Below are 25,586 nucleotides of genomic sequence, written 5' to 3'. Positions count from 1 at the left end.
TTTTACTTGTAGTTTTGTTTTGTTTTGTTCTTTGTGTCTGGTCAGAAAATTCCCTTTAGTATTTCCTGAAGTGGGGGTTGTCTGGTGATAAATTCCCTCATCTTTTCTGTATCTGTGAATGGTTTTATTTCTCCTTCATATTTGAAGGATAGCTTTGATGGATATAGCATTCTTGAATGTCTGCCCTAATTCAGATTCTTCCCTCTCCCCTGGCCCTCTATTCCTCTCAGTTCCAAGCAAAAATAGCCCTTCCTCAGATCAGTGAGGAAATCAGAATACTCCGTTCTCTGTTTTATTTCCTTCAGAGTGGATTATATATTCAGCCACCTTTTCACACAATCATACCTTTGTTTGTTGTATGTGTATTTCAGATGCTCCTGAGATTGTTTTTCTGTCTCTAGTTATTGAATTTGTTGAAATTTCAGGGGAGATATCAGGAGCACCCCTCACGGTGCCATTTCTCTGACGTCACTCCAGTATAAATTTTTTTAAATGATTCAATTATATGCTGGCTACAAGAAACCTACTTTGAATATAATGATATAGATAGCTTGAAAGTAAAAGGAGAAAAAATACACTATGCAAATATTAGTTAAAAGAAAGAAGAAGAGGCTATTTTAACATGACATCAAGTACACTTCAGAAAAAGGAAAATTACCAAGGACAGAGAGGGACACTATGTAATGTTGTGATCAGAAGACATAACCATCCTAAATGCATATGCTAACACAAAAACAGATAAAACTAAAAGAGAAATAGACACATCCGCAATTATAGTTGGAGGACTTCAACACCTCCTCTCTCAACAACTAATAGAAAATCAATAAAGAAACACAAGAACTCAACAACACCACAAACCACATGACTTAATACACATTTATAGAACACACAACTCAACACAGCGGAATACACATTCTTTTTAAGCATCTAAAAAATACAAGGTGTGGCAAATGTAGGTTTATAGTTGTGAGTTCACAAACAACTTATATTTGTATTATTATTTATTAATTATTATATTATTTTACATACAAACAACCTGTTCACCAAGATAGACCATATGCTAGGTCATACAACATACGTCAACCAATTTTTTTCTTTTTTCTGAAAAAGTGAGAGGCAAACACAGGAAGGTGAGAGAGACAGGAAGGGAGAGAGGGTAAGAAGCATCAATTTGTGGTTGCTTTCACTTTAGTTGTATATTGACTGCTTCTCATATGTGCCTTGACTGGGGTGTGCCAGTGTGCCCCTTGCTCAAGCCAGTGGCCTTGGGCTTTTCATGCCAGAAACTTTGGGGCTTAAGCTGGAGAGCTTTGGGATCACATGAATGATTTCCCTGTGCTGATGAGCCCAGCAACCTTGGGGCTTTGAACCAGCGACCTCAGTGTTCCGGGTCAACGCTTTATCCACTGCACCACTAACAAACAGGCAAAAACATTTTAAAAATAAAAATAATTCAGAGTGTATTCTCTGACCACAGTGGAATCAAACAGTAACAGAAACATAATAGGAAAATATCCAGAAACTTGTACACTAAACAACACTTTTAAATAATCTATCAATCAAATGAGAGAGTTGATAATACCTGAAGTTTCCACAGATATTAAGTCTAATAAGAGAATTATATGAACAAATTTATGCCATAAACTGAACAACTTAGATGAAATGGACAAATTCCTTTAAAGAAAATTTACCAAAGCTTCTTCAGGAAGAAATAGACAACAGCATGGCCCTGTAACTAGTAAAGACATTGAATTTTTAGTTAAAAACTTTCTCACAAACAATAATTCAGGCTTAGGTGGTGAATTCTACCAAACTTTTAATACAGAAAGAATACCAAACATTTCATAAAATTGAACAGAATATAAAATTTCCCAACTATTTAAGGTCAGTATTAACCTGAACCCAAATCCAAACAAAGATATTAAAGAAAAGAAAGCTACATCTCAATAATCTTATAAATTGAGATGCAAAACTCTTTAGATAAAATCTTAGGACATTAAATCCAAAAAATATAAAAAGGATAATGCATCCTGAACAAATAAAGTTTGTTCCAGAAAAATCAATGTAATTTATGTTGAACTAAAAAAGAAAAAAATGATTAACTCAATAGGTACAGAACTATCATTTGATAAAATCCAACATCCATTCCTAATAAAAGTATTCAATAACTTGGAGTACAGGGGAACATTCTCAATTTTATAAATGACACCTGTGAAAAACCTGTAGTTATCATCATACTTAATGAGAAAGTTTTCCATTTTCCATGAAGAACAAGAGACCCCATCTATTCAGTTCTATACTGCAGGTTCCAGCTAATGCATTAAGAAAAAAAAAAAGAAGAGATTGGAAAGGAAGAGGTAAAAATGATCTTTATTTACAGACAACATGAGTGTCTACATGGGATACCCTCTGGAATCCACAAACCAGATACTAGAACTAGTTTAATAAGTTTAGCAAGGTTTCAGGATATAAAATCAATATACAGAAATTCAGTGCATTTTATGCAGAAGAAATATACAATCAGAAATCAAAAATTTAAAACTAGTATTAACAATAGCTCCCAAATATGAAATACAGACAGTTTCAAAAGATACATAAGACCTATGCATAGCAAAGCACTGCTGAGAGAAATTAAATAAGACATAAATAAACAGAGAGACGTACTATATTCGTGGATTGGAAAGTTCAATATTGTTAAGGGGTAAATCCTGCCTAAATTAATCTACAGCTTTAGCACAACTTCAATCATAAATCCTTCGGGCTTTTTATGAGTAAATGAACAGCTGACTTTAATATTCTAATGGGCATACAAAAGATATAGAATAGCCAAACAACTTTGAAAAAGAATACAGTGGAGGACTGACACCACTTGACTTCAAGACTTAGTATAAAGCTGCAGTAATCAAAACAGTGTGATATTGGTATAAGAGTAGAGCAACAGAAATACAGTAAACCCACACAAATGAGTAACTATTTTTGACAAAAGAATAGAGGTAATTCAATAGTTTTTTTCAACAAATGGTGGTGAAACAACTAGATAGTTACATGCAAAAGAAAAAGGAAAGGAACATTAATCCATATCTCATGCCCAAAAATAAACTAAAATTCATTAGAGGTCCAAAATATAAAATAGAGCATTTGAAAACTTCTAGAAGAATACACTGAAGAAAAATCTTGGTGACAATGGGTTTGACAAAGACCTATTAGATACAACACTATAAAAAAAAATAAGTGGGACGTCATCAAAATTAAGGACATTTGTTCTTTGAAAGATCCTCTTTGGAGAATGAAATGAGAAGCCACAAAATATCTACAAATCATATATCTGACAGAGTATATAAGTCAAGCATGTATACAGAGACCTCTCACAACTTAAGAAATAAAAAAATCCAATAAAAAATTTTAAAAAAGATCTAAATAGACACTTCAACACACCAAATATATTAACAACAAATAAGCATATGAAAACATGCATTTAAATTCAATGTGGTGCCTGACCTGTGGTGGTGCACTGAATAAAATGTCAACCCTAAAAGGCTGAGGTCCTGGGTTCAAAACCCTGAGGTCCCTGGCTCTGAGCGCAGGTTTGTCAGCATGGGGTCGCTGGCTTGAGTAGGGGGATCATCCTCACAATCCCAAAACTTGCCAACCTGAGCCTAAAGATGGCTGGCATAAAAAGCCCAATATTGCTGGCTTGAGCAAGAAGACATATACCTGATGAAGACATGTTCCATGCTCAATGTACAACTAAAAGGAAAGCAACTATGAATTGATGTTTCTCACCATCCCCAAACCCTGCCTGTCTCTCTTTCCCTGAAAAAAAAATTCAATGCTGTACCAGCATACATCTATAAGAATGAGTCTAAAAGGAAAGGCGTGACCATGTCAATACTAATCACTATTTGGAAGAACTGGAACCCTCATGCACTGCCAGAATGAATGTAAAATATTACAACTGCTTTGGAAAGTAGTTTACCAGTTGCTTAGAAAGTTAAACATATAACTATCATATGACCTTGCTATTTAACTCCTAGGTTTTATCCAAGAGAAATAAAAGCCTATGTTATACAACAAATAAATATCCATTAACATGTTAAAAATAAGAACGTTTAAATTTTTAAGACATGTACAAATGTTTGGGAGATAAAGTAAAGGAGTATTTATAGAAAGGACAGGGGAGTGACCGGAAAGATATAATCAGAGGATCAAGTCAGAGGCCCAGCATCCAAAAAGTAAGATTCCAAAGAGAACAGAGTGGAAAAAAATGATTCAAGATATAACACCAACAATATTTTTTCATTTTTTATGAATGTATGTCATCACCAATGAAAAACAAGTAACTGGCACCATGCCATCATGAAACCTAAAGAATATCAAGACTAAAAGAAAAATCCTAAAGACTTCATTAGATGACAAAAGGCCAAAACAAAAGGTCACATAAAAAATGCCTTTAACCCTGGCCAGTTGGCTCAGCGGTATAGCGTCGGCCTGGCGTGCGGGGGACCCGGGTTCGATTCCCGGCCAGGGCACATAGGAGAAGCGCCCATTTGCTTCTCCAGCCCCCCCCCTTCCTCTCTGTCTCTCTCTTCCCCTCCCGCAGCCAAGGCTCCATTGGAGCAAAGATGGCCCGGGCGCTGAGGATGGCTCCTTGGCCTCTGCCCCAGGCGCTAGAGTGGCTCTGATCGCGGCAGAGCGACGCCCTGGAGGGGCAGAGCATCGCCCCCTGGTGGGCAGAGCGTCACCCCTGGTGGGCGTGCCGGGTGGATCCCGGTCGGGTGCATGCGTGAGTCTGTCTGACTGTCTCTCCCCGTTTCCAACTTCAGAAAAAAGAAAAAAAATGCCTTTAAATTTTTAAATAAAATTACTTTTAAACTGTCATTGTAGAAACAACAACTGAGAGAGAGGAATAAAGATATTTTCACACATGCTTAAAACCCTCAATTTTTCCCTTCTATGTGTCTCTGTTACTCAGGAAGCTTTTCCAAAATAATGGGACACACCAGGAAAAGGAAAATTAAACAGAAAGGAACATCTTTAACATAATAAAGGCCATATACTATATAAAAAAGTCTACAGGTAATATCATATTTAATCTGAAAGCTTTTCCACTAAGATCAGGAATAAGACCAGGAGCCTGCTTTCATCACCTGTATTTAACATAGCCCTACAAATTCTAGCCACAGTAATTATGCAAGAAAAAGAAATTTTAAAAATTCCAGCCCTGGCCAGTTGGAGAGCATTGGCCTGGCATGTGGATGTCCTGGGTTCAATTCCCGGTCAGGGCACACAGGAGAAGTGACCACCTGCTTCTCCACCCTCCCCCTCCCCCTTTCACTCTCTCTTTCCCTCCTACAACCAGTAGCTCAACTAGTTCGAGTGTCAGCCCTGGGCGCTGAAGATGGTTCTGTTGATTCGAGCATTGGCCCCAGATGGGGGTTGCTGGGTGGATCCTGGTTGGGTCACATGTGGGAGCCTGTCTCTGTCCCCTCTCTTCTTACTTAAAAAAAAGTTGAATATGACAGAAATATTAAAGGTGTTATCCACTGTACTCACTCATACTTAAGTGACTGGAAGCATTAACTAATAATTAGTTTTTAAAATTCTGATACAGGACAAACACACATTGTCCTTTAGTCAAAATATACACTGGAGGGCTTAAACTCAATGACCACAATAGAAAAGTCTGGGCCTTTAAAAAATCAATTCCTTTCTCTACTGATAAAATTATCTGAATATATATTGCATTTACCTGAATGACTGCTGTAACTATATTTTACAGTTGTACAGTATGACTAATCTAATAATATTTACTCTGTGCTAGTCATGTAAATGCTAGTAGTTCCCATTTTCCTGTAAGAATATATATCACATTCTTAATACTATTTTCAAGCAACAATAGCCAAATTTGATATCTCTAAAAAAATCTATCTCCAAAAAATATGGTCATATATCCATACTAATCAAAGAAACAAACAACAAAACCTGATAAAATGACAGAAGGAATATTAGTTTCATGGCTCACATTACTCAGAATAGATATTGAATAAATTATATAAAAAACAAAGTTTAAGGATAATTTTTCTAAAAAATTAAAACAAAAAATTGTACACAGAATTACCATATGACCCAGAAATCTTACTCTAAGGTATACAGCCAATAGAATTAAAAACAGAGACACAAATAGATACTTTTATACTATTATTCATAGCATTTTTCACAAGAAACAGAAGGTGGAAATAACCCAAGCACTCATCAATAGATGAATGGACAAAATAAAGGATATACATAAGTGGAATATTATTCAGTCATAAAAAGGAATAAAGCTCTGATACATGTCACAACGTGGACGAGACTGAAAAATATTATACTCAATGAAATAAGCCAGTCACAAAGGACAACCATATGATTCCACTTCTATGAAAATCTCTAAAATTGGCAAATTTATATAGATACAGAAAGTAGATTAGAGTTTATCAGGAGATGGGAAAAGGAGGATTGGGAGGTTATTGCTTAATAGGTACAAATTTAAGTTTGAGATGATGTAAAAGGTTTGGAAGAGACAACAGTAATGGTTGCATGACACTGTGAAGGTGATTAATTATGACTAAATGATACACTTAAAATGATAAAAATGGCAAATTTTGCATTTTATGTATATGTTTTATAATAACATCAACAACAACAAAGGAAAAGTCGGGTCCGGGAAGTGGGTGATGAGCCTCTAGGAACCAGAAGCTCCCCCAGGACATGCAGAGAGGAGTGGCACAACAAGACAGGAGCAGGCTCGCAGGAGACGCAGCGTCGGCGGGGCAGGGTCAGGATGAAAGTGACCTGACGGACCATCTCAAACAGCCTGCACCTTCGTACGAGTGGTCCCTGCATATCATTTCTCACCCATATCAACTTTAACCAAAATTGTATTTAATAAACTATTCTGCTGACTGATGTCTTTGTTCAGCACTATTTTGAAAACCATGGAGGACAGAAAAGCAGCACAGCTCTATGCACATTCAGTGGACACACTTAAGACAATGCAGGTAGGTAGTAACCACAGGATGAAAATAATCAAAACATCTAGGCTTCATTAACAGGGTTGAGGCCATATTTTCAGTGTTATCCATTCAAAAGGAAAGATGAAAAGTGAAAAAAATATCACACCCACTACCTAAAGAAAATGAGAAACAGTGTTAAAGTACTACATTTACCATATTCCTTTCACATTGTATAAAACACTCTAATAATTAAAAGTAGTGTCCAACAAAAGGCAGAATTACTCCAACTTTTTATACTCTAGAAAATTGTTATCAAGTAATACAATTTTATGACAGTTCAGAAGAGACTGTAAAACTTACCTTTTTAGACATATTTTCTGAAAATTTTGCTGATTTTTCTTTCAATAATGTGGCAAGGTCTTTATAAATTGCTCCTTTTCGCTCATAATTGATTTCTCCCTCACCATCTGTTTTGCCCTTTGGGAGAAAACGTTTGGTGCTATTATCAATGTGACAGTAATACAGGAAACTGATCAATACATCACAGTCCAAGTACACATCACTTTTCTCCTCTGACGGACCCACGGGGCAGTCCTTAGACAAGAAGGGTCACCGCAAAACCCTTCCTCCTGAACTTGAAGGTGCCTATTAACTACTTCACGCAGCAGGCACTTACTGAGCACCCCTCTGAGAGGCAGGGCTGCTGCTGCTCAGCACAGACCCCAGCTTCCTTCCCTCTGTGCTCCTCTAATGTGGAAATGCATTATGACCTCGAGAGCCTTTCACAAAGTCATAAAAGGCCCCAAGATTAGAATGTCATCACAGAAAAGCCTATGTTCCTGCTTGTTGCACGGCTCTTGTTCTGTGTGTATAGCCAAGTTGCTCTAGGCTTGTTTTCTAGCATTATGATCTCCGTGCAACTCCCTGTCCCTCCACCTTCTGCCTCTGTCTCTCTTGTCTCTCTTCTTTCTTTTCCTCCTGTCCCTCTTCTTTCCTACCCCTATTATTCTCTCTTAACCAAATATATATGGATATATGGATATATGTTTATGTGTTCATATATACTGCTCACAAAAATTAGGGGATGTTTCAAAATGAATACAAAGCAATAAAAAAAGAAGCATTTGATTCTTTTTATTAAACAAAAACATCAGAAAAGCAAACGACAAGTCAAAGAAAGTTGTTCAATTATGTAAATGAGATGCAAAACCAACTTTTATTTCATTGGTGAAAATGCACTATACAAAAGGCTGAAAGTACTAGAGTATCTGCACGTTCCCTAATCCCCTAATTTCTGTGAGCAGTGTATATGTACTATATATATATATGTAAGTAGTGGGTTATACATGTAACTGTATATATAACATATATACATATAACTGTAGTGTGCTATACATCTTGTAATTACTGCATAGTTTCATATTCCTTGTGTTTCCATTTTAAACTGAGAGGAATGTTTAGATGTTTCCACATCAAATAAACTGTTCCGAGGATCAAGAGCCTTTTATAAGAAGCATAGACTCCTTCCTGTCCCAATCTAGAAAGTCAAAGAAAATTATTCCTTTTTCAATCTCTTATTTTCTAACTGGAGATATTTCACTTTCCTAAAGTAGCAAAACAAACCAAAAGAAAATTCATAGTTAGGTTTTCCCCCTCCCTCTATGGCAGAAGTGAGCTTTGTCACGCTGGTAAGAGAGCACCCAGGGGTGTGAGAAAAGGCGCCTCCAAGCAAGAAGCAGCACCAGCGATTGCACACCGAGCTAAGCCCAGATGGGACCACTCTCTACACAGTCCCCTGGCAGAGCTGGGTCCCCACGGACAGTCTGGGTCCTCCCTACAGAATTCTGCTGGGAGACCCAAAACTACCCTGAAGAAGACACCAAGGGCAAGGGACTGCGAGGAGAAAGCTGGGCTCCTCCTAGCTAAGCTTAGCGAACAGGTATGAGACTCAAAGCTTTTCGACTTAGAAAATTCAGAAGGCCCCATGTTGTCTCCCTTTCAATATGGAGCTCACCCATCCACGCTCTGCTCTGTGTACTAGGGCTGGCACTCTGTAACAACGTGCTCCTCTTTCGCCAGCATCGGTCCACTTCAGTCAGCAGGAAGTGAAAGAAAGGACGCGCTGCCTCCTACTTCTCCCCTGCTCCTGTTAGTCAACTAGCAATGGTCTCACACCCAGACAGTGGCAGTTGTTTCCAGTAGCAACAGTTGATTCTAATTTCCAGAGGCTTTTCCCCCCTATAGTCCCAGCACACAACTCATGAGCCATGTGCTGGGACTATAGGGGGGAAAAGCCTCTGGAAATTAGCTCTTAGCTCTGCCAAGATCTTCCTCTGAGTTCCTTGAGGTACTAGCACTAATTGGGTAGCACTCACTCCTGAGAGGTCTGGGTCCCAAGTGTCATGAAGGCCACCAGAGCGCTGGAAGTGACCATTACTCAGTGGCAGAAGTCCCAGTTGTGTGGGGACCTCTCCCCTGAGCTCCTAAGGCACCATCACCAAGGCAACCAGAATCTACTACCCAGAAGTCTAAGTCCAGCTCTGCAAGGGCCCTCCTCTGAGATCCTAGGTACCAGCGCAGCCTGGCCCTGCCCCCTCCCCAGCCATCAGGGTCCCAGCTTCATGGGGCACCTTCTCCAGGTGTCCACATTTTGACAACCCCTCCTCCTCTTCCCTCTGTCACTCAACTCTTAGGGCAGGAGCTGCAGTTACTGCTCCTGTGTTATCTCAGTGCTCCTTGTTTGCCTTTTCTTTCCTTTAATATTCATGTCACCGATTATGTTAAGAAGGTTTTCATTTTTTGAAGTAGAATGAGTCACTTGGAAGGTCATGTCTTAGAAGACTGACTTAATGATCTGTGATGGGGAATGCTGGGCTAATTCTGAGACAACTCTGGACTGGCCCAGCAAGTACACATAGCAAACGGATCTGCCTGTATCTCATAGAACAGTATCTCATTTTCCGTGGTCACTGGAGTTCAATCCTAGAGACAAGTCTGCACTTACAGGCACCACACTAAGCACCAGTGTCAATGCCATTTCTAAAATATTACTTACAGGCCCTGGCCGGTTGGCTCAGTGGTAGAGTGTTGGCCCAGTGTGTGGATACCCCTGTTCGATTCCCAGTCAGGGCACAGAGGAGAAGCGCCCATCTGCTTTTCCACCCCTCTCCGTCTTGCTTTCCCCCCCTCCTCCCTTCCTGCAGCCATGGCTTGATGGGAGCGAGTTGGCCCTGGGTGCTGAGGCTGGTCCCATAGCCTCAGGTGCTAAGAAGAGTTGAGCAATGGAGCAAGGGTCCCAGATGGGCAGAACATTGCCCCCTAGTGAGCTTTCCAGGTGGATCCTAGTCAGGGCACATGCAGGAGTCTGTCTCTGCCTCCTCTTCTCTCACTGAATTTAAAAAAGAAAGAAAAAATAATAATAATAAATTACTTACACCATTTAAAAAGACTCCTTCTGCACTACAAGTAATGCACAAGGTTTCAACATCATGTGGCTTCATCAGCACATAACAAATTTCCCCAAGACTCTGTCTCCAAGGCGGGGCTCGACATCCATTTGAAAATTCATAATCTAAACCAAATATCAATCAGTTTAGAGTTTTGTAAACTATGTTTGGCTCCAAAAACATATATTTTATTAAAATTGTTTTCATTTTCTTAAATATTATATTCCAATGTAGCTGTAGAAGCATTTTAAAAAATAAGTATGAAAACATCTATAACATAAATGACTCTGAGAAAACATAAACCTGAGGTATAGTTGATAGATTCCAAGACTGTTTGTTCTCCTTTTCCTGAGAAATGTTTGAGCAGTTCTACCTCGTGCTTAATTGCTGCTGGGTTTAAACATATTTCTCTGAAATAAATGTTTAGGCATTCAATTAAAACATTTTAAAACAGACTCTACAAAATATACATGAAAACATTCCAATATGTCACGGGAAATATTTTTTATAATTAAAATTACAGTTTTATACAACAATAACAAAATTGTAATTAATTTTAGGCATGTTATAATCTCATAACATTCTCAAACCTGTCTTGTGAATTACTGACTTGTGTTTAATACAACATTAAACATACTTAAATATTTGCTTTTATTTCTTAACGATAATACTATAATACTAGGAAACACTAGAAAAATGAACATTTGTTTTTTTGAGAGAGAGACAGACAAGAAGGGAGAGAGATGAGAAGCATCAACTTGTAGCTGCATTGCTTAGTTGTTCATTGCTTGCTTCTCATATGTGCCTTGATTGGGGGCTCCAGTCAAGCCAGTGACCCCTGGCTCAAGCCAGCAACCTTAAGCTCAAACCAGTGAACTTGAGCCAAGCCAGAAACTTTGGGATCTTATCAATGAGCTCATGTTCGAGCTGGCAACCTCAGGGTTCTGAACCTAAGAGCATCCCAGCTTGATGCTCTATCCACTGCACAACCACTGGTCAGTGCACTGGCAAAAAAAAAAAATGAACAAATTTTAAACCTGGTAAACTCTACATGATATTTGCATTATAATTTAATAATTTACCTAAGAGTCTTCATTTAAGAGACTGAAAGTCTAAGGCCACTAAATGTCTTCAGAATTAAATGAAATCCCACTGGAACACTTTAGCAATGTTAACAAATTTTAATTTTTAGAACAGAAATATCTATGCAATAAACTAAAATTTTATTCCAATAGAACTGAATGTTCAATCAATAGCAATGACTTCCATACTTTATTTTTCTTGGGGTTTTTTTTTTGCCCTAAAAATCTGAAAGCACTTTTTATAACTAATTTTTAGAAGTTTGTTTTAAATACTCACAATGAAACATGTTTTAGAGAATAATCGAGGAGGTGCAGATCCAGCTGCCTAAGCAGCATGGCAACCTTCCTCTTTGTCACATTGTCAGGGCCATCAGCTTTGGTAATGTCATCAAGGATATTTAATGTAGAGGAGCCTTCATCCGTCGCATTATAATCCAAGCCCAGGATTTTTGCTACAGGGTTTTTGTTAGCTGACCAAAAGAGTAAATAAATAAAAATTATTCTCTTGTCTTCTATTATAAGATACATAAAGACAAATCCATTGAAGCTCACTAAATTGTGTCTCTTTCATTATGCATTCTCTAACTGAGCCAATTTGAATCCATGTCCACTTCTCAGTTTGACTGGACTTGGGAGCTTTCTTATACGTTTTGAGATGTTCTATCTTTTATAGCAATATTGCTATATATGTCATCTCCCTAACAGGACAAAAGCCAAGACATTCCTTTTTTTTTTTTTCTGAGTTGACCAATAGGCATTATTCAGAACAGGCATTCGATTAATACATTCAGAATTGATTTGAAGACAGAGAAATACTCATCCTCTTAGAAGAATCATCACTAGAAGTGTGTGTGTGTGTATGCACGCACATGCCCCAGTGCTCAGAATCCACAAATGCATGTTTCTTCCCCAAATGGCAAGCTTCTCTTGGTCTACAGATCTCCTGCTAGTCTCTCCACCTGTTCAAACTGTTCATTTTCAATGCCTCCTGCTACTAAAGTTGGAATAAAGTAATCCAACCAGTATTTACACACATACCAAAATTATAGCAAATAACTAAAAGTTAACTCATGAGCAAGGCTGGCAGAGATGTGCAAGTTGATCCTAGAGATGATAAAAACAGAATTTGATAAAAGTTAAAATATATATGATTAAGGGGCAAGAACATATTTAGAAAAAAAAAAAGTATTTAGGCAGGAAAAAAGGAAATCCTTATGGGACAAATTCAGAAAGTTCAACTGGAATGAAATGACAAAAAGCAGAGTCATGGTAGCAACTCTCCTAAAGGAAACAGGCGGCACCGCAGGGAAGAGCAGAGAAGCACAGGGCTGAGGGGCGCGGCGGGCAGGGGCTGCAAGGAGAGCTGGGTCTCCTCTCCTGGACCCCAGGGAAGAGCAGAGAAGCACAGGGCTGAGGGACGCGGCGGGCAGGGGGTGCAAGGAGAGCTGGGTCTCCTCTCCTGGACCCCAGGGAAGAGCAGAGAAGCACAGGGCTGAGGGACGCGGCGGGCAGGGGCTGCAAGGAGAGCTGGGTCTCCTCTCCTGGACCCCAGGGAAGAGCAGAGAAGCACAGGGCTGAGGGACGCGGCGGGCAGGGGGTGCAAGGAGAGCTGGGTCTCCTCTCCTGGACCCCAGGGAAGAGCAGAGAAGCACAGGGCTGAGGGGCGCGGCGGGCAGGGGGTGCAAGGAGAGCTGGGTCTCCTCTCCTGGACCCCAGGGAAGAGCAGAGAAGCACAGGGCTGAGGGACGCGGCGGGCAGGGGGTGCAAGGAGAGCTGGGTCTCCTCTCCTGGACCCCAGGGAAGAGCAGAGAAGCACAGGGCTGAGGGGCGCGGCGGGCAGGGGGTGCAAGGAGAGCTGGGTCTCCTTTCCTGGACCCCTCCATGCAGTCTCGACCTACCGACTTTATGGATGTCATCCATAAAAATTTATGGAATGTGATGCTATGTGAATTCTGGGGAAAGACATAAGACTGACTCCCAAATTGCCATGTACCATTCAGTTTGAACCTAAAACTAAGAGCAGTACCTAGAAACTCTTACAGAAAGGGCAAAATGCAGCAAAGGACACATATCTAGCCAGACTAGATGTACAGCAGTCTATGTATAGTACTAAATGTATGCATTAAGTTGAATTTAATGAACAGTCAGGCCCCTGGTGACTATCTTCTTGAACTCAGCTTTACTCTCAAGGTTTCATTCCTCCTCATGGAAGCAGCTTTGGTTACAAGACAGCCTGATAAGGAAGAGGAGGCAAAAAATAAAGAGATTGCATCCTAAGGCACACACCTTCATTTAGTTTAAAAAGAGAAGGGGCATACCGTCTTCCCACCTGACAGTGACAGACAGTGGCAGAGAATGCTGAGAGACAGAACTCAGGTCCTTTATGCCTAGGACTCACTGGTCAGACGATTCCAAGGCAGCAACACTCACACACATCATTAAGTATTTGTCATAAGAAATAATTAGGGCATAATGATGACAGGTAATCAGTCACATTCTTTCTTTAGATGTTAGATGATTAGACAGAATGAGTGCAATATATGTATATCCTTAATGAAGAGGGAGAATATCTCCCACTGAACAACTGTAACTATCTCAGCAACTGTATAGTCCACAATGGAAGAGCACTGAGACAAACGGAAAGTGAGAAAAGTATGGACCACCTCTGTAAGGGAAGAGCTACATTCGTGGTAAAGGAAAGAAGTCATCCCCCATCCCCCAGAGGGTAGATTCCAGTCACAGACATCAGTCTTCTCTCCTGACATGCACTTCAAGGCTACGGGCCTCAGGTTGTTCCAGAGAATAAGGAGGCTATCTTTAAAATTATAAATCTAGGCTCTTACTAGCAATAAAGTATTAGGCCTTTCATTTAGAAGTAGAATTGGATATCAGCATAACATTTTAGCCAAGGAATATTAGTGACATTTTTGTGAAGCTGAACATGTGATTTTTTACCTTCTGGGTTACAGAACTTTTTTTCAAATGATTTGCCCCAAGATCAGATTTCTAGAAGTTCAGTCACAGACTAGAGTGTAAATATCACCTTCAATGCATGCTTGTGCTTCCTTCAACTTTGTATCTTTGGCAATAAATAACAAGTATGACAACTGCTCAAAGCTCCGAACTTTAATTTGCGGTACAGAAAGAAATAGCAAAGGCTGTCCATTTTTATCAGCTTCTTCTGATCTGACTGTTGTTGCACTAAAAATGAAAAAACAAAATTGAAAGCTTAGGGTTACCTGGACACCAGTAGAAGGTAAGTTTAAGATACTCTGGCAAATTAATCCCATGTGTCATTACAAAACAAAGAATATAAATACCTCTTGTTAGAAGCTCATCTATTTTCCCACTTTCTTCCACACTCAGATCCTTAAATTCCCAAATTCATGAGCAATATGACACACCCAAAAGGAAATTTTAAGCAATTTCTTAAAAACCTACATAAACTCAACCAGTTTTTGTTCTCCTAACAATGTGTTTGACATTCTACAGGACCGTTCATGTTTTGAGGATTTCTAGAATTATTTCATTTATACAATTTTTACACCACAGCAATTAGTGGTTGAAATTTTCTTGGCTACTCTATGTTGTTTATGAACCAGAAAAGCTATGAAAAAAATTAAAAACTAGATCTGTTCTGTAGATCATTTTGCCATCAGTGTAATTAGGTTTACTTTAGGATTCTAAGGAGTTTCTCTGAATGGGCTTTTCCTGATCAGAAATTACTGGTTTCCTAGATGTTTCTATCCATTTTAATTATTTTTTTAAGTTGGCATTTTTAAAATATTAAGATATTTTTATAGCAGTGATATTTTTATAGATTTCTAACCACTTACAACAGTAATCAAATTGCCTAGGTTTTTCATTACATACTGATATCCCCAGAAAAACTGCCCACATCTTAAAACCTCATCTAACATATTTCAAATTGTAATGCACATGAATAGATGTGAAATATTAACAGTTTATCAGAAAAAGTAAATCTGATAGACTCAGACTACAAATGCTGTGCCCAGCTCATGAAGGTCAAGAATGCGCTATAAATGAAATCCACTGCCCTGATCAAGAAACTTTTAAACTGGAATTGGAGAATGGAACTAAAAATACTCAGCAAGAAAATGTCTTATGTATTTAGTCCCCAGTGTCTAGTTTAGTGTCCAGAATATTGTAATTATTCAATAAACACATGTTTAAATAGTAACACAGGACAAAAGGCTAGCATTGAGAAATTATTTAGTAATTCTCAGGGAAGAACACTAAAGAGCCCAATAACAAAACTATGGCCCAGTGATGTCAGAGAAATGGCGCCATGAGGAGTGCTCCCGATACCTCTCCCTGAAACTTCAACAAATTCAACAACTAGAGACAGAAAAACAATCTCAGGAGCATCTGAAATACACATACATCAAAAAAAGGTATGATTGGGTGAAAAGGTGGCTGAATATATAATCCATTCTGAAGGAAATAAGATGGAGAATGGAGTATTTTGCTTTCCTCACTAATCTGAGCAAGGGCTGCTTTCACTTGGAACTAAGGGAAAGCGAGGGCTGGGGAAGAAGCTGGGCTAGGGCAGAGACATTCAAGCCGAGGAGAGAATGGGCCCGTGGCTCAGCCCACATGGAGCTAATGTCAGCGGCAGACCCCGGCAGAGGTGAGCAAGCAGTTGCTTTGTTTACTCCCGGTATCCCAGTCGGTGAGCATGGGTAGTGTGCATGCAAGTGGATCCACCTGGCGCTTCGGGCATGGGTGCCCGTTCCCCGATGGAGGGGCTGGGTCAGAGACTGTCAGTAGTGACCCTCTGTGTGGGCTATGACCAGAGTTTCTGAATAATCCTGGCTTCCCAAACAACAGAGCGTGTGAAGTGCATGAAAGTTGGCTTCCCTACACTCAGACCTGTCTGGGTGCCAGACCTCTGCCAGCGATACAGGCTAACAAAGCACTCTCCTGGGGAAGAGAACTGTGGAAGTGGTGGGGGGAAGGGTGCGCAGGCAGCTTGCAGACAGCCTCTGGAGAGCAGACCTGCGGACTGCTGAGGCATACTAGACATGCCCAGAGGCTCATAGAAAGACACCTGAAAGGTAATTGGCTCCCAGCCCTGCCTGATTACACTGGTGGCTCTGGCTGGCAAAGCCTTACCCAGAACCCTGCATTGAGTGGGGATAGAGGGGGCATTTGGCAGCTCTTAGAGCCTCTTGCTCTCCAGACAGTGGCTGGGGAAACTTCACAGCTGGGTCCAGGCTGCTGGTTCAGGAAGGACAGGTTTGGGGAGAGGCTCAGGGAAAACGGACTCTCCCATTGTTGGAGCCTGCAAACACCAGCAAGCCCCACCTACCAACAGGACTGAGACCTAGTATATGTCATCACCATAATGACACAATAGCAAATCTCTGCCTAAGAGTGCCACAGGGGCAGAACCTGGGGTACAGCGCCACCGGCCAAAAAGAGAGAGAAAAAAGAAAAAGGCAGAAGATAACCTCTCAAAACCAGGAAAAATTCACAGTCTTTATAACTTTTTCCATTTTTTCTCTTATATTTTTATCTTTTATTTTCCTTCCACCATGGTTTTTATCCTCTTTCAGTTTTATTCTTTTCTTTTCATTTTGAATGTTATTACCCACAGGTGTTACATTTTCCATTCTTTTTTTTTTTCTATGAGTGCTACATTCCAAAAAACTTAACTCAATTTTTTTTTATCTCTTTTTGTTTCTTCTTTTCTCTTTCACTTTTTCTCTCACTCGAATCTCACCCACAAGCAAATTATATTATTCTGGATTCAAAATTTTTGTGTCATTTTGTTTGCTTTTTATATTGCTTTTTTATCTCTTTAGCATTTCCCCCAACTCCAGCTCTCCATTCTATACAATAGAATTTTCATTTTTCACTGTATTTCTCTTTCTCTTTTCTCTTTTTCATTTCTCTTACACTATTTCTCTCATTCGACCATCATTTACAAATTATTTTATTCTTGATCCAAATTCTTTCCTTGTAGTATTTTTTGGGTTCTTGCCTTGTTTTTTGCTTCTTTGTCACTCCCCCGCCCCTCAACCCAGGCCCTCCGCTCTATGTATTTTTATCCCACTTAACATAATAGAATTTTCAGTTTTTCACTACATTTTCTCAAAAAAAAATTTTATCACCTGACCAGGCAGTGGCGCAGTGGATAGACTGTCAGACTGGGATGCTGAGGACCCAGGTTCGAGACCCTGAGGTCACCAGCTTGAGCGCAGGTTCATCTGGTTTGAGCAAATCTCACTCACCAGCTTGGACTCACTGGCTTGAGCAAGGGATTACTCGGTCTGCTGAAGGCCCATGGTCAAGGCACATATGAGAAAGCAATCAATGAACAACTAAGGTGTCACAATGCACAATGAAAAACTAATGATCGATGCTTCTCATCTCTCCATACCTGTCTGTCTGTCCCTGTCTATACCTCTCTCTGACTCTCTCTCTGTCTCTGTAAAAAAAATTTTTTTATCAACCCTTATTAGTGTTATTAACAATACCACTCTCAAATGCTATTAATGAAAAAGAAATTGAATATCATGGATATAAAAGACAGTGATGTAGCTCAGATAGATGAGGGAAAATCTATAAAAAATATTTCAATAGCTTAGAAACCTTGGAGTTAAATTATAGAGAATTTAAAACTGAAATCCTAAAAATACTCAGGAATATACAAGAAAACAGGCCAGATAAAGGAGAGAATTAGTGACATAGAAGAAAGGCAACTAGAGGTACTACAGAGAGAAGAAGAAAGAGACTCACAAATTTTAAAAAATGAGATAGCCCTACAGGAATTATCTGACTCCATCAGAAAGAGCAACATAAGAATAATGGGTTTATCAGAAGAAGAGAGAGAAAATGGAATGGAGAACATATTCAAACAAATAATAGACGAGAACTTCCCAAACCTGTGGAAAGAACTAAAGCCTCATATTCTAGAAGTAAACAGAACACCAAGTAATCTTTTTTTTTTTTTTTTTTTTTGTATTTTTCTGAAGCTGGAAACGGGGAGAGACAGTCAGACAGAATCCCGCATGCACCCGACAGGGATCCACCCAGCACGCCCACCAGGGGCGAAGCTCTGCCCACCAGGGGGCGATGCTCTGCCCCTCCAGGGCATCGCTCTGCCGCGACCAGAGCCACTCTAGCGCCTGGGGCAGAGGCCAAGGAGCCATCCCCAGCGCCCGGGCCATCTTTGCTCCAATGGAGCCTTGGCTGCGGGAGGGGAAGAGAGAGACAGAGAGGAAGGAGGGGGGGTGGAGAAGCAAATGGGCACTTCTCCTATGTGCCCTGGCCGGGAATCGAACCCGGGTCCCCCGCACGCCAGGCTGACGCTCTACTGCTGAGCCAACTGGCCAGGGCCAACACCAAGTAATCTTAACCCTAACAAACCTACTCCAAGACACATCATAATGAAATTGGCACAAACCAATGACAAAGAAAAAATGCTTAAGGGAAAAGAATACAACATAAAAGGAAGGCCCATTACATTATCAACAGATTTCTCATCAGAAACTCTACAAACTAGAAGTGATTGAACCCCAATATTTAAAGTTCTAAAAGAGAGGAACTTCCAGCCAAGAATACTATACCCATCAAAGCTTTCCATCAAATACGAAGGAGAAATAAAAATATTCACAGATACAAAAAAGATGAGGAAATTTATCACCAGAAAACCTCCACTTCAGGAAATACTAAAGGGGTTTTTCAATCAGACACAAAAAAAACAAAACAAAACAAAACTACAACTAAAAGCTCCATCAAGATCACAATAAAAACAAGGTTAATCTGTGCCAAAAAAAACAAAAAAGGGGAGAGTACAAAGATTAGCAATAGCAAAAAAGGATAGAGTGCAGAAGCACTCATGAGATAATGTACTACAATGAACATGATATGTACGCTTTCCATTACTTAATGGTAACCACACCTGAAAAATCCAACACAGAGGTATATGGCTTGAAAAAAAGAAGTATAAGAAAAGAAGTATGGATTAAAACCAAACAAAAACAAATGATAGAAAAACAAAAGAGAAGAACCAAACAAGATTCAAAACTATCAGAAAGCAAAATATAAAATGGCAATAGGAAACCCTCAAATGTCAATAATTACACTAAACATAAATGGATTGAACTCACCCATAAAAAGAGTAGCAGAATTAATTAAAAAAGACAATCCAACTGTATGCTGCCTAGAAGAAACACATATAAGCTACAAGGATAAAACAAATTCAAAGTGAAAGGCTGAAAAACAATACTCCAAGCAAATATTCCCAAAAAAGCAGGTGTAGCAATACTCATATCTAAAAATGCTGACTATAACCAAAGGTAATCAGAGACAAAAACAGTCATTTCATAATGATAAAGGGGACATTGAATCAAGAAGATATAACACTTCTTAATATATATGCACCAAAACAAAATATATAAGACAGCTACTGACTGACCTAAAAACAAAAACCGATAAAAACAATCATACTTGGAGACCTCAATACACCGCTGACAGCTCTAGATCGTTCATCCAAACAGAAAATCAATAAAGAAATATTCGTCTTAAATGAAACACTACAACTATTGAATATGATAGACATCTACAGGACATTTCATCTCAAAGTGACAGAGTATACATTTTTCTCTAGTGTACATGGAACATTCTCAAGAATTGACCATATGTTGGACCACAAAAATAACATCAACAAATTCAGAAAGACTTAAATGATACCAAGCATATTCCTGATCATAAAGCCTTGAAACTAGAAATCAACTGCAAAAAAGAAGTAAACAAACACACACAAATATAGAAATTAAACAACATACTTTTAAAAAATGAGTGGGTCAAAGAAGAAATAAGCGCAGAGACCAAAAGATACATACAGGCAAACGAAAATAACAATATAAAATATCAAAATCTCTGGGATGCAGCAAAAGCAGTAATAAGAGGAAAGTTCGTATCACTACAGGTCTATATGAGCAAACAAGAGAGAGCCCAAGTAAACCACTTAACTTCACATCTTAAGGAACTAGAAAAAGAAGGACAAAGACAACCAAAAACCAGCCGAAGAAAGAAAATAATAAAAATCAGAGCAGAAATAAATGAAATAGAGAATAGAAAAACTATAGAAAAAAATAATAAAACAAGGAGTTGGTTCTTTGAAAAGATCAACAAAATTGACAAACCCTTGGCAAGACTCACCACAGAAAAAAAAGAATGGACTCATATAAACAAAATCAAAAATGAAAGAGGAGAAATCACCACAGATATCATAGATATACAAAGAATTAATGTAAATACTATCAAAAACTATATCACCAAATTTAACAATATAGAAGAAATGGACAAATGTCTAGAACAATACAATCTTCCTAGACTGAGTCATGAAGAAGTAGAAAGCCTAAACAGACCCATAAGCAGGGAGGAAACAGAAACAACTATCAAAAACCTCCCCCAAAATAAAAGTCCAGGGCTAGACAGCTATACTAGTGAACTCTATCAAACATTCAAAGAAGACTTGGTTCCTATTCTACTCAGTCTTCCAAAAAAATTGAAGAAGAAGCAATACTGCCAAACACATTTTATGAGGCCAACATAACCCTCATACCAAAACCTGGCAAGGACAACACAAAAAAGAAAACTACAGACCAATATCTCTAATGAATACAGATGCTAAAATACTAAACAAAATACTAGCAAATCGAATACAATAACACATTAAAAAATTAATTCATCATGATCAAGTGAGATTCATCCCAGAATCACAAGGATGGTTCAACATACATAAAATGGTTAATACATCATATCAACAAAACAAAGAACAAAAACCATATGATCTTATCAATAGATGCAGAAAAGGCATTCAATAAAATACAACACAATTTTATGTTTAAAACACTTAACAAAATGGGTATAGAAGAAAAATATCTTAACCTAATAAAGGCCATCATGATAAACCATCAGCTAACATCAAATTAAATGGCATAAAACTGAGGACTTTTCCTCTAAAATCAGGAACAAGACAAGGTTGCCCACTCTCTCCACTCTTATTCAACGTAGTATTGGAAATTCTAGCCAGAGCAATCAGACAAGAGAAAGAAATAAAAGGCATTCATATTGGGAAAGAAGTAAAGGTTTCACTTTTTGCAGATGATATGATCCTGTACATCGAAAACCCCAAGACTCCACAAAAAGACTACTAGAAACAATAAACCAATATAGTAAGGTTGCAGGATACACAATTAATATACAGAAGTCCATTGCCTTCCTATATGCCAACAATGAAACATTAGAAAACAAGCTCAAAAAAACAATCCCTTTCATGGTTGCAACAACAACAAAAATACCTAGGAATAAACATAACAAAGAATGTAAAGGACCTATATAATGAAAACTACAAAGCATTGTTAAGGGAAATCAAAAAGGATATAATAAAATGGAAAAATATTCCTTGTTCTTGAAAAGGAAGAATATAGTCAAAATGACTATATTACCCAAAGGGATATACAAATTTAATGCAATTCCAATCAAAATTCTAATGTCATTTTTTAAAGAAATGGAACAAAAAATCATCAGGTTTATATGGAACTATAAAAAGCCCTGAATAGCCAGACCAATCCTAAGGAAAAAGAACGAAGCTGGGAGTATTACAATACCTGACTTCAAATTATATTATAGAGCCACGATAATCAAAACAGCATGGTATTGGCAGAAAAATAAACACTCAGACCAATGGAACAGAATAGAAAGCCCAGAAATAAAACCACATATATATGGTCAAATAATTTTTGATAAAGGGGCCAACAATACACAATGGATAAAAGAAAACCTCTTCAACAAATGGTGCTGGGAAAACTGGAAAACCACATGCAAAAGAATGAAACTCAACCACAGCTTGTCCCCTTATACTAAAATTAATTCAAAATGGATCAAAGACCTAAATATAAGACCTGAAACAGTAAATTACATAGAAGAAAACATAGGTACTAAACTCATGGACCTTGGTTACAAAGAGCACTTTATGAATTTGACTCCAAAGGCATGGGAAGTGAAGGCAAAGATAAATGAATGGGACCACATCAGACTAAGAAGCTTTTGCATAGCAAAAGAAACTGACAACAAAACAAACAGCCAACTAAATGGGAAATGATAGTTTCAAACAGCACAGATAAGGGCCTAACTCATAAAACTCAACAACAAACAAGCAAACAATCCAATAAAAAAAATGGGAAGAGGACATGAACAGACACTTCTCCCAGGAAGAAATACAAATGGAAAAAAGATATATGAAAAGATGCTCATCTTCATTAGCTATTAGAGAAATGTAAATCAAAACTACAATGAGATACCACCTCACACCTGTTAAATTAGCTATTATCAACAAGACAAGTAATAACAAGTGTTGGAGAGGCTGTGGAGAAAAAGGAACCCTCATCCACTGTTGGTGGGAATGTACAACCATTATGGAATAAAGTATGGTGGTTCCTCAAAAAATTAAAATTAGAACTACCATATGACCCTGCAATCCCTCTACTGGGAATATACCCCCTTAACTCAAAAACACTGGTACGTAAAGACACATGCAGCCTCATGTTCACTGCAGCATTGTTCACAGTGGCCAAGACATGGAAACAACCAAAAAGCCCTTCAATAGATGACTGGATAAAGAAGATGTGCTACATATATATACTATGGAATACTACTCAGCCATAAGAAATGATGACATCGGATCATTTACAACAACATGGATGGACCTTGATAACATTATATTGAGTGAAATAAGTAAATCAGAAAAAACTAAGAACTATATGATTCCATACATAGGTGGGATATAAAAATGAGACTCAGGAACATGGACAAGAGTGTGGTATTTGCTGGGGTTAGGGAGGGTAAGTGAGGGGTAGAGGGGAGAGGAGGGGCACAGAGAAAACCAGATAGAAGGTGACAGAAGACTATATGACTTTGGGTGATGGGTATGCAACATAATCAAATGTCAAAATAACCTGGAGATGTTTTCTCTGAACATATGTACCCTGATTAATTAATGTCACCCCATTAACATTAATTAAAAAAAAAAAAGTATGGCCAATGACTATAATACCACGAGCTCAAAATACAATGTTTTCAGGTTGGAGATCATGTAATTCAGCCCTTCATAATATTGGTCAGAAAACTAAGGACCAGAAAGGTATGACTTGCGTGATATGTGTATTGCTGTGGGGAAGTCAGATACTGTTAGGCATCCTAACTTCTTGTCCATACAGAACTCTTAATAGCATATAATTTTGTCTCAACTCATAACATGTTACTGAGACAAAGCAGAGCACGATTCACAACTAAAATACTGCCACATTAAAATAAATGTGATTCAAAAGTTATAGTTCTACCAGAGAAAAAGAGAAAAGAACAGGTAACATTTTACAAAGTGATTCTGAATGTTACCCAATTTATGAATTTCTAAGCTAGATTCAAGAGAAGCTAGCAACCCAGCTGTGCACACCACTGACAGGTGGTGTTACCATTGAGTGGTGTCATCTGTTCTCAGTTTACAGTGGATTTGGGCTTTATTCTGAGGTGTTTCAGGAAGGTTATTAATCTCATCCAGTCTGACAAGAACAAAAGCAATTGGAAATGGTAATAAAGAGACCTATGATTTCCATTAAAATGAAAGTAGAGATACTCCCCTGCCCCAACATTGAACATGGAGAGGTGATAACAAATGTTATTCCAGGTTGAACAGCTGTACACCGGCAATGATTCTAAAGGAAAAGAATGAATTATACAACATGTGCAAAGTACTGTGCTATGCATTCAGTTAAAACCAACCTGCAAGAAAGGAAATCAAAGATGATAGTTGATGAAATGTAAGACCTCTTCAGTGTAACTCATGGATGTTTCAATGGTAGATGCCAACAAGCCTAATGAAGGTGGAGGCTGACCAGACTTCTACTGACTGTTGCAGAGAGTGCATTTGGAGATGTACAACATCAAATGGGAAGGGAGGCCACAAGAGTAAATAAGTAAATATATATATTCTCCCCAAAATATCCATAGAGATCAGCCTGACCAGGTGGTGGTGCAGTGGAGAGAGCATCGGACTGGGATATGGACGGCCCAGGTTCAAGGCCCCAAGGTTGCTGATTTGAGCTCGGGCTCATTTCGTTTGAGCAAGACTCACCAGTTTGAGCTCAAGATTGCTGCCTTGAGCAAGGAAGGGGTCACTTGGTCTGCTGTAGCCTCCCCCACCCCACCAAGGCACATGTGAGAAATCAATCAATGAACAACTAAGGTGCTGCAATGAAGAACTGTTTTTTCTCATCTCTCTCCCTTCCTGTCTGTCTGTCCCTATCTGTCCCTCTCTCGGATTCTGTCTCTGCCACACAAAAAAAGGAAAAAAGAAAAAAATCCATAGAGATCAACACAAGGAGGTACGTTACCTACTTCAGCCAACTCTTAGTGTAGATAAAAATGACTTGGTTTTGCAAGAGGAGGCCTGAGGGAATGTGTGGAAGGAAGAATCCGCCTTTACTCTAAAACATCCAAAGATATTCCTGTTCAGTAGAAACACACACAAAGACTCCAAGCCCAAATACCTCATGACTTTGGCCATCCCCCTGCACTTACAGACCTGAAATTTGTCTTTCCCACTTTAAACAGGTGCATAAATTATGTACTAAGAATCAGCAGCTAAGCAAGAAGAATGAATGGAAATCAAAGAACAAGGTAGTTGGGGCTGTTACAATAATATATTCTTCTAGTCATTGAGGCATCTCCAGTTGACATCACTTGTTTATTATTATTATTAAGTGAGAGGTGGGGAGGCAGAGAGACAGACTTCCACATGTGCCCCAAGCAGGATCCACCCAGCAAGCCCCCAACCAGGCTATTCTCTGCCCATCTGGGCTGCTACTCTGTTACTCAGCAAGTGAGCTATTCTAGCACCTGAAGCGAGGTCATGGAGCCATCCTCAGTGCCCACGGCCAACTTTGCTCAAACCATTCAAGTTGTGGCATCAGGTGGAGGAGAGAGAGATGGGGGGAGAAGAAGGAGATGGTCACTTCTTCTGTGTGCCCTGA

The 25,586-nt window shown here is 38.9% G+C and overlaps 1 protein-coding gene across 4 annotated transcripts in view; it reads right to left on the bottom strand.

Annotated features, from left to right (window-relative positions):
• The window catches only part of ODAD2 (outer dynein arm docking complex subunit 2), a 225,820-nt gene that overhangs the window by 194,985 nt on the left and 5,249 nt on the right, over nucleotides 1-25,586 (bottom strand). For 2 of the 4 annotated variants that reach the window (XM_066280409.1, XM_066280410.1), the window contains exons 3-7: nucleotides 14,564-14,721; nucleotides 11,798-11,990; nucleotides 10,742-10,848; nucleotides 10,427-10,563; nucleotides 7,353-7,469 (exon numbers count right to left, since the gene is read on the bottom strand). In XM_066280409.1, the coding sequence (XP_066136506.1) occupies nucleotides 7,353-7,469; nucleotides 10,427-10,563; nucleotides 10,742-10,848; nucleotides 11,798-11,990; nucleotides 14,564-14,721 (712 nt within the window). Of the gene's footprint in view, nucleotides 1-7,352; nucleotides 7,470-10,426; nucleotides 10,564-10,741; nucleotides 10,849-11,797; nucleotides 11,991-14,563; nucleotides 14,722-25,586 lie in introns of those variants that run through there. The other 2 variants (XM_066280411.1, XM_066280413.1) reach the window with 2 other exon arrangements.

This window comes from Saccopteryx bilineata, chromosome 5 (assembly GCF_036850765.1).
Source record: "Saccopteryx bilineata isolate mSacBil1 chromosome 5, mSacBil1_pri_phased_curated, whole genome shotgun sequence".
In the NCBI taxonomy this organism is placed as follows: Eukaryota; Metazoa; Chordata; class Mammalia; order Chiroptera; family Emballonuridae; genus Saccopteryx; species Saccopteryx bilineata.
Note: the sequence above shows the minus strand (reverse complement) of the source record. Positions and strands in the feature narration are given on the sequence as shown.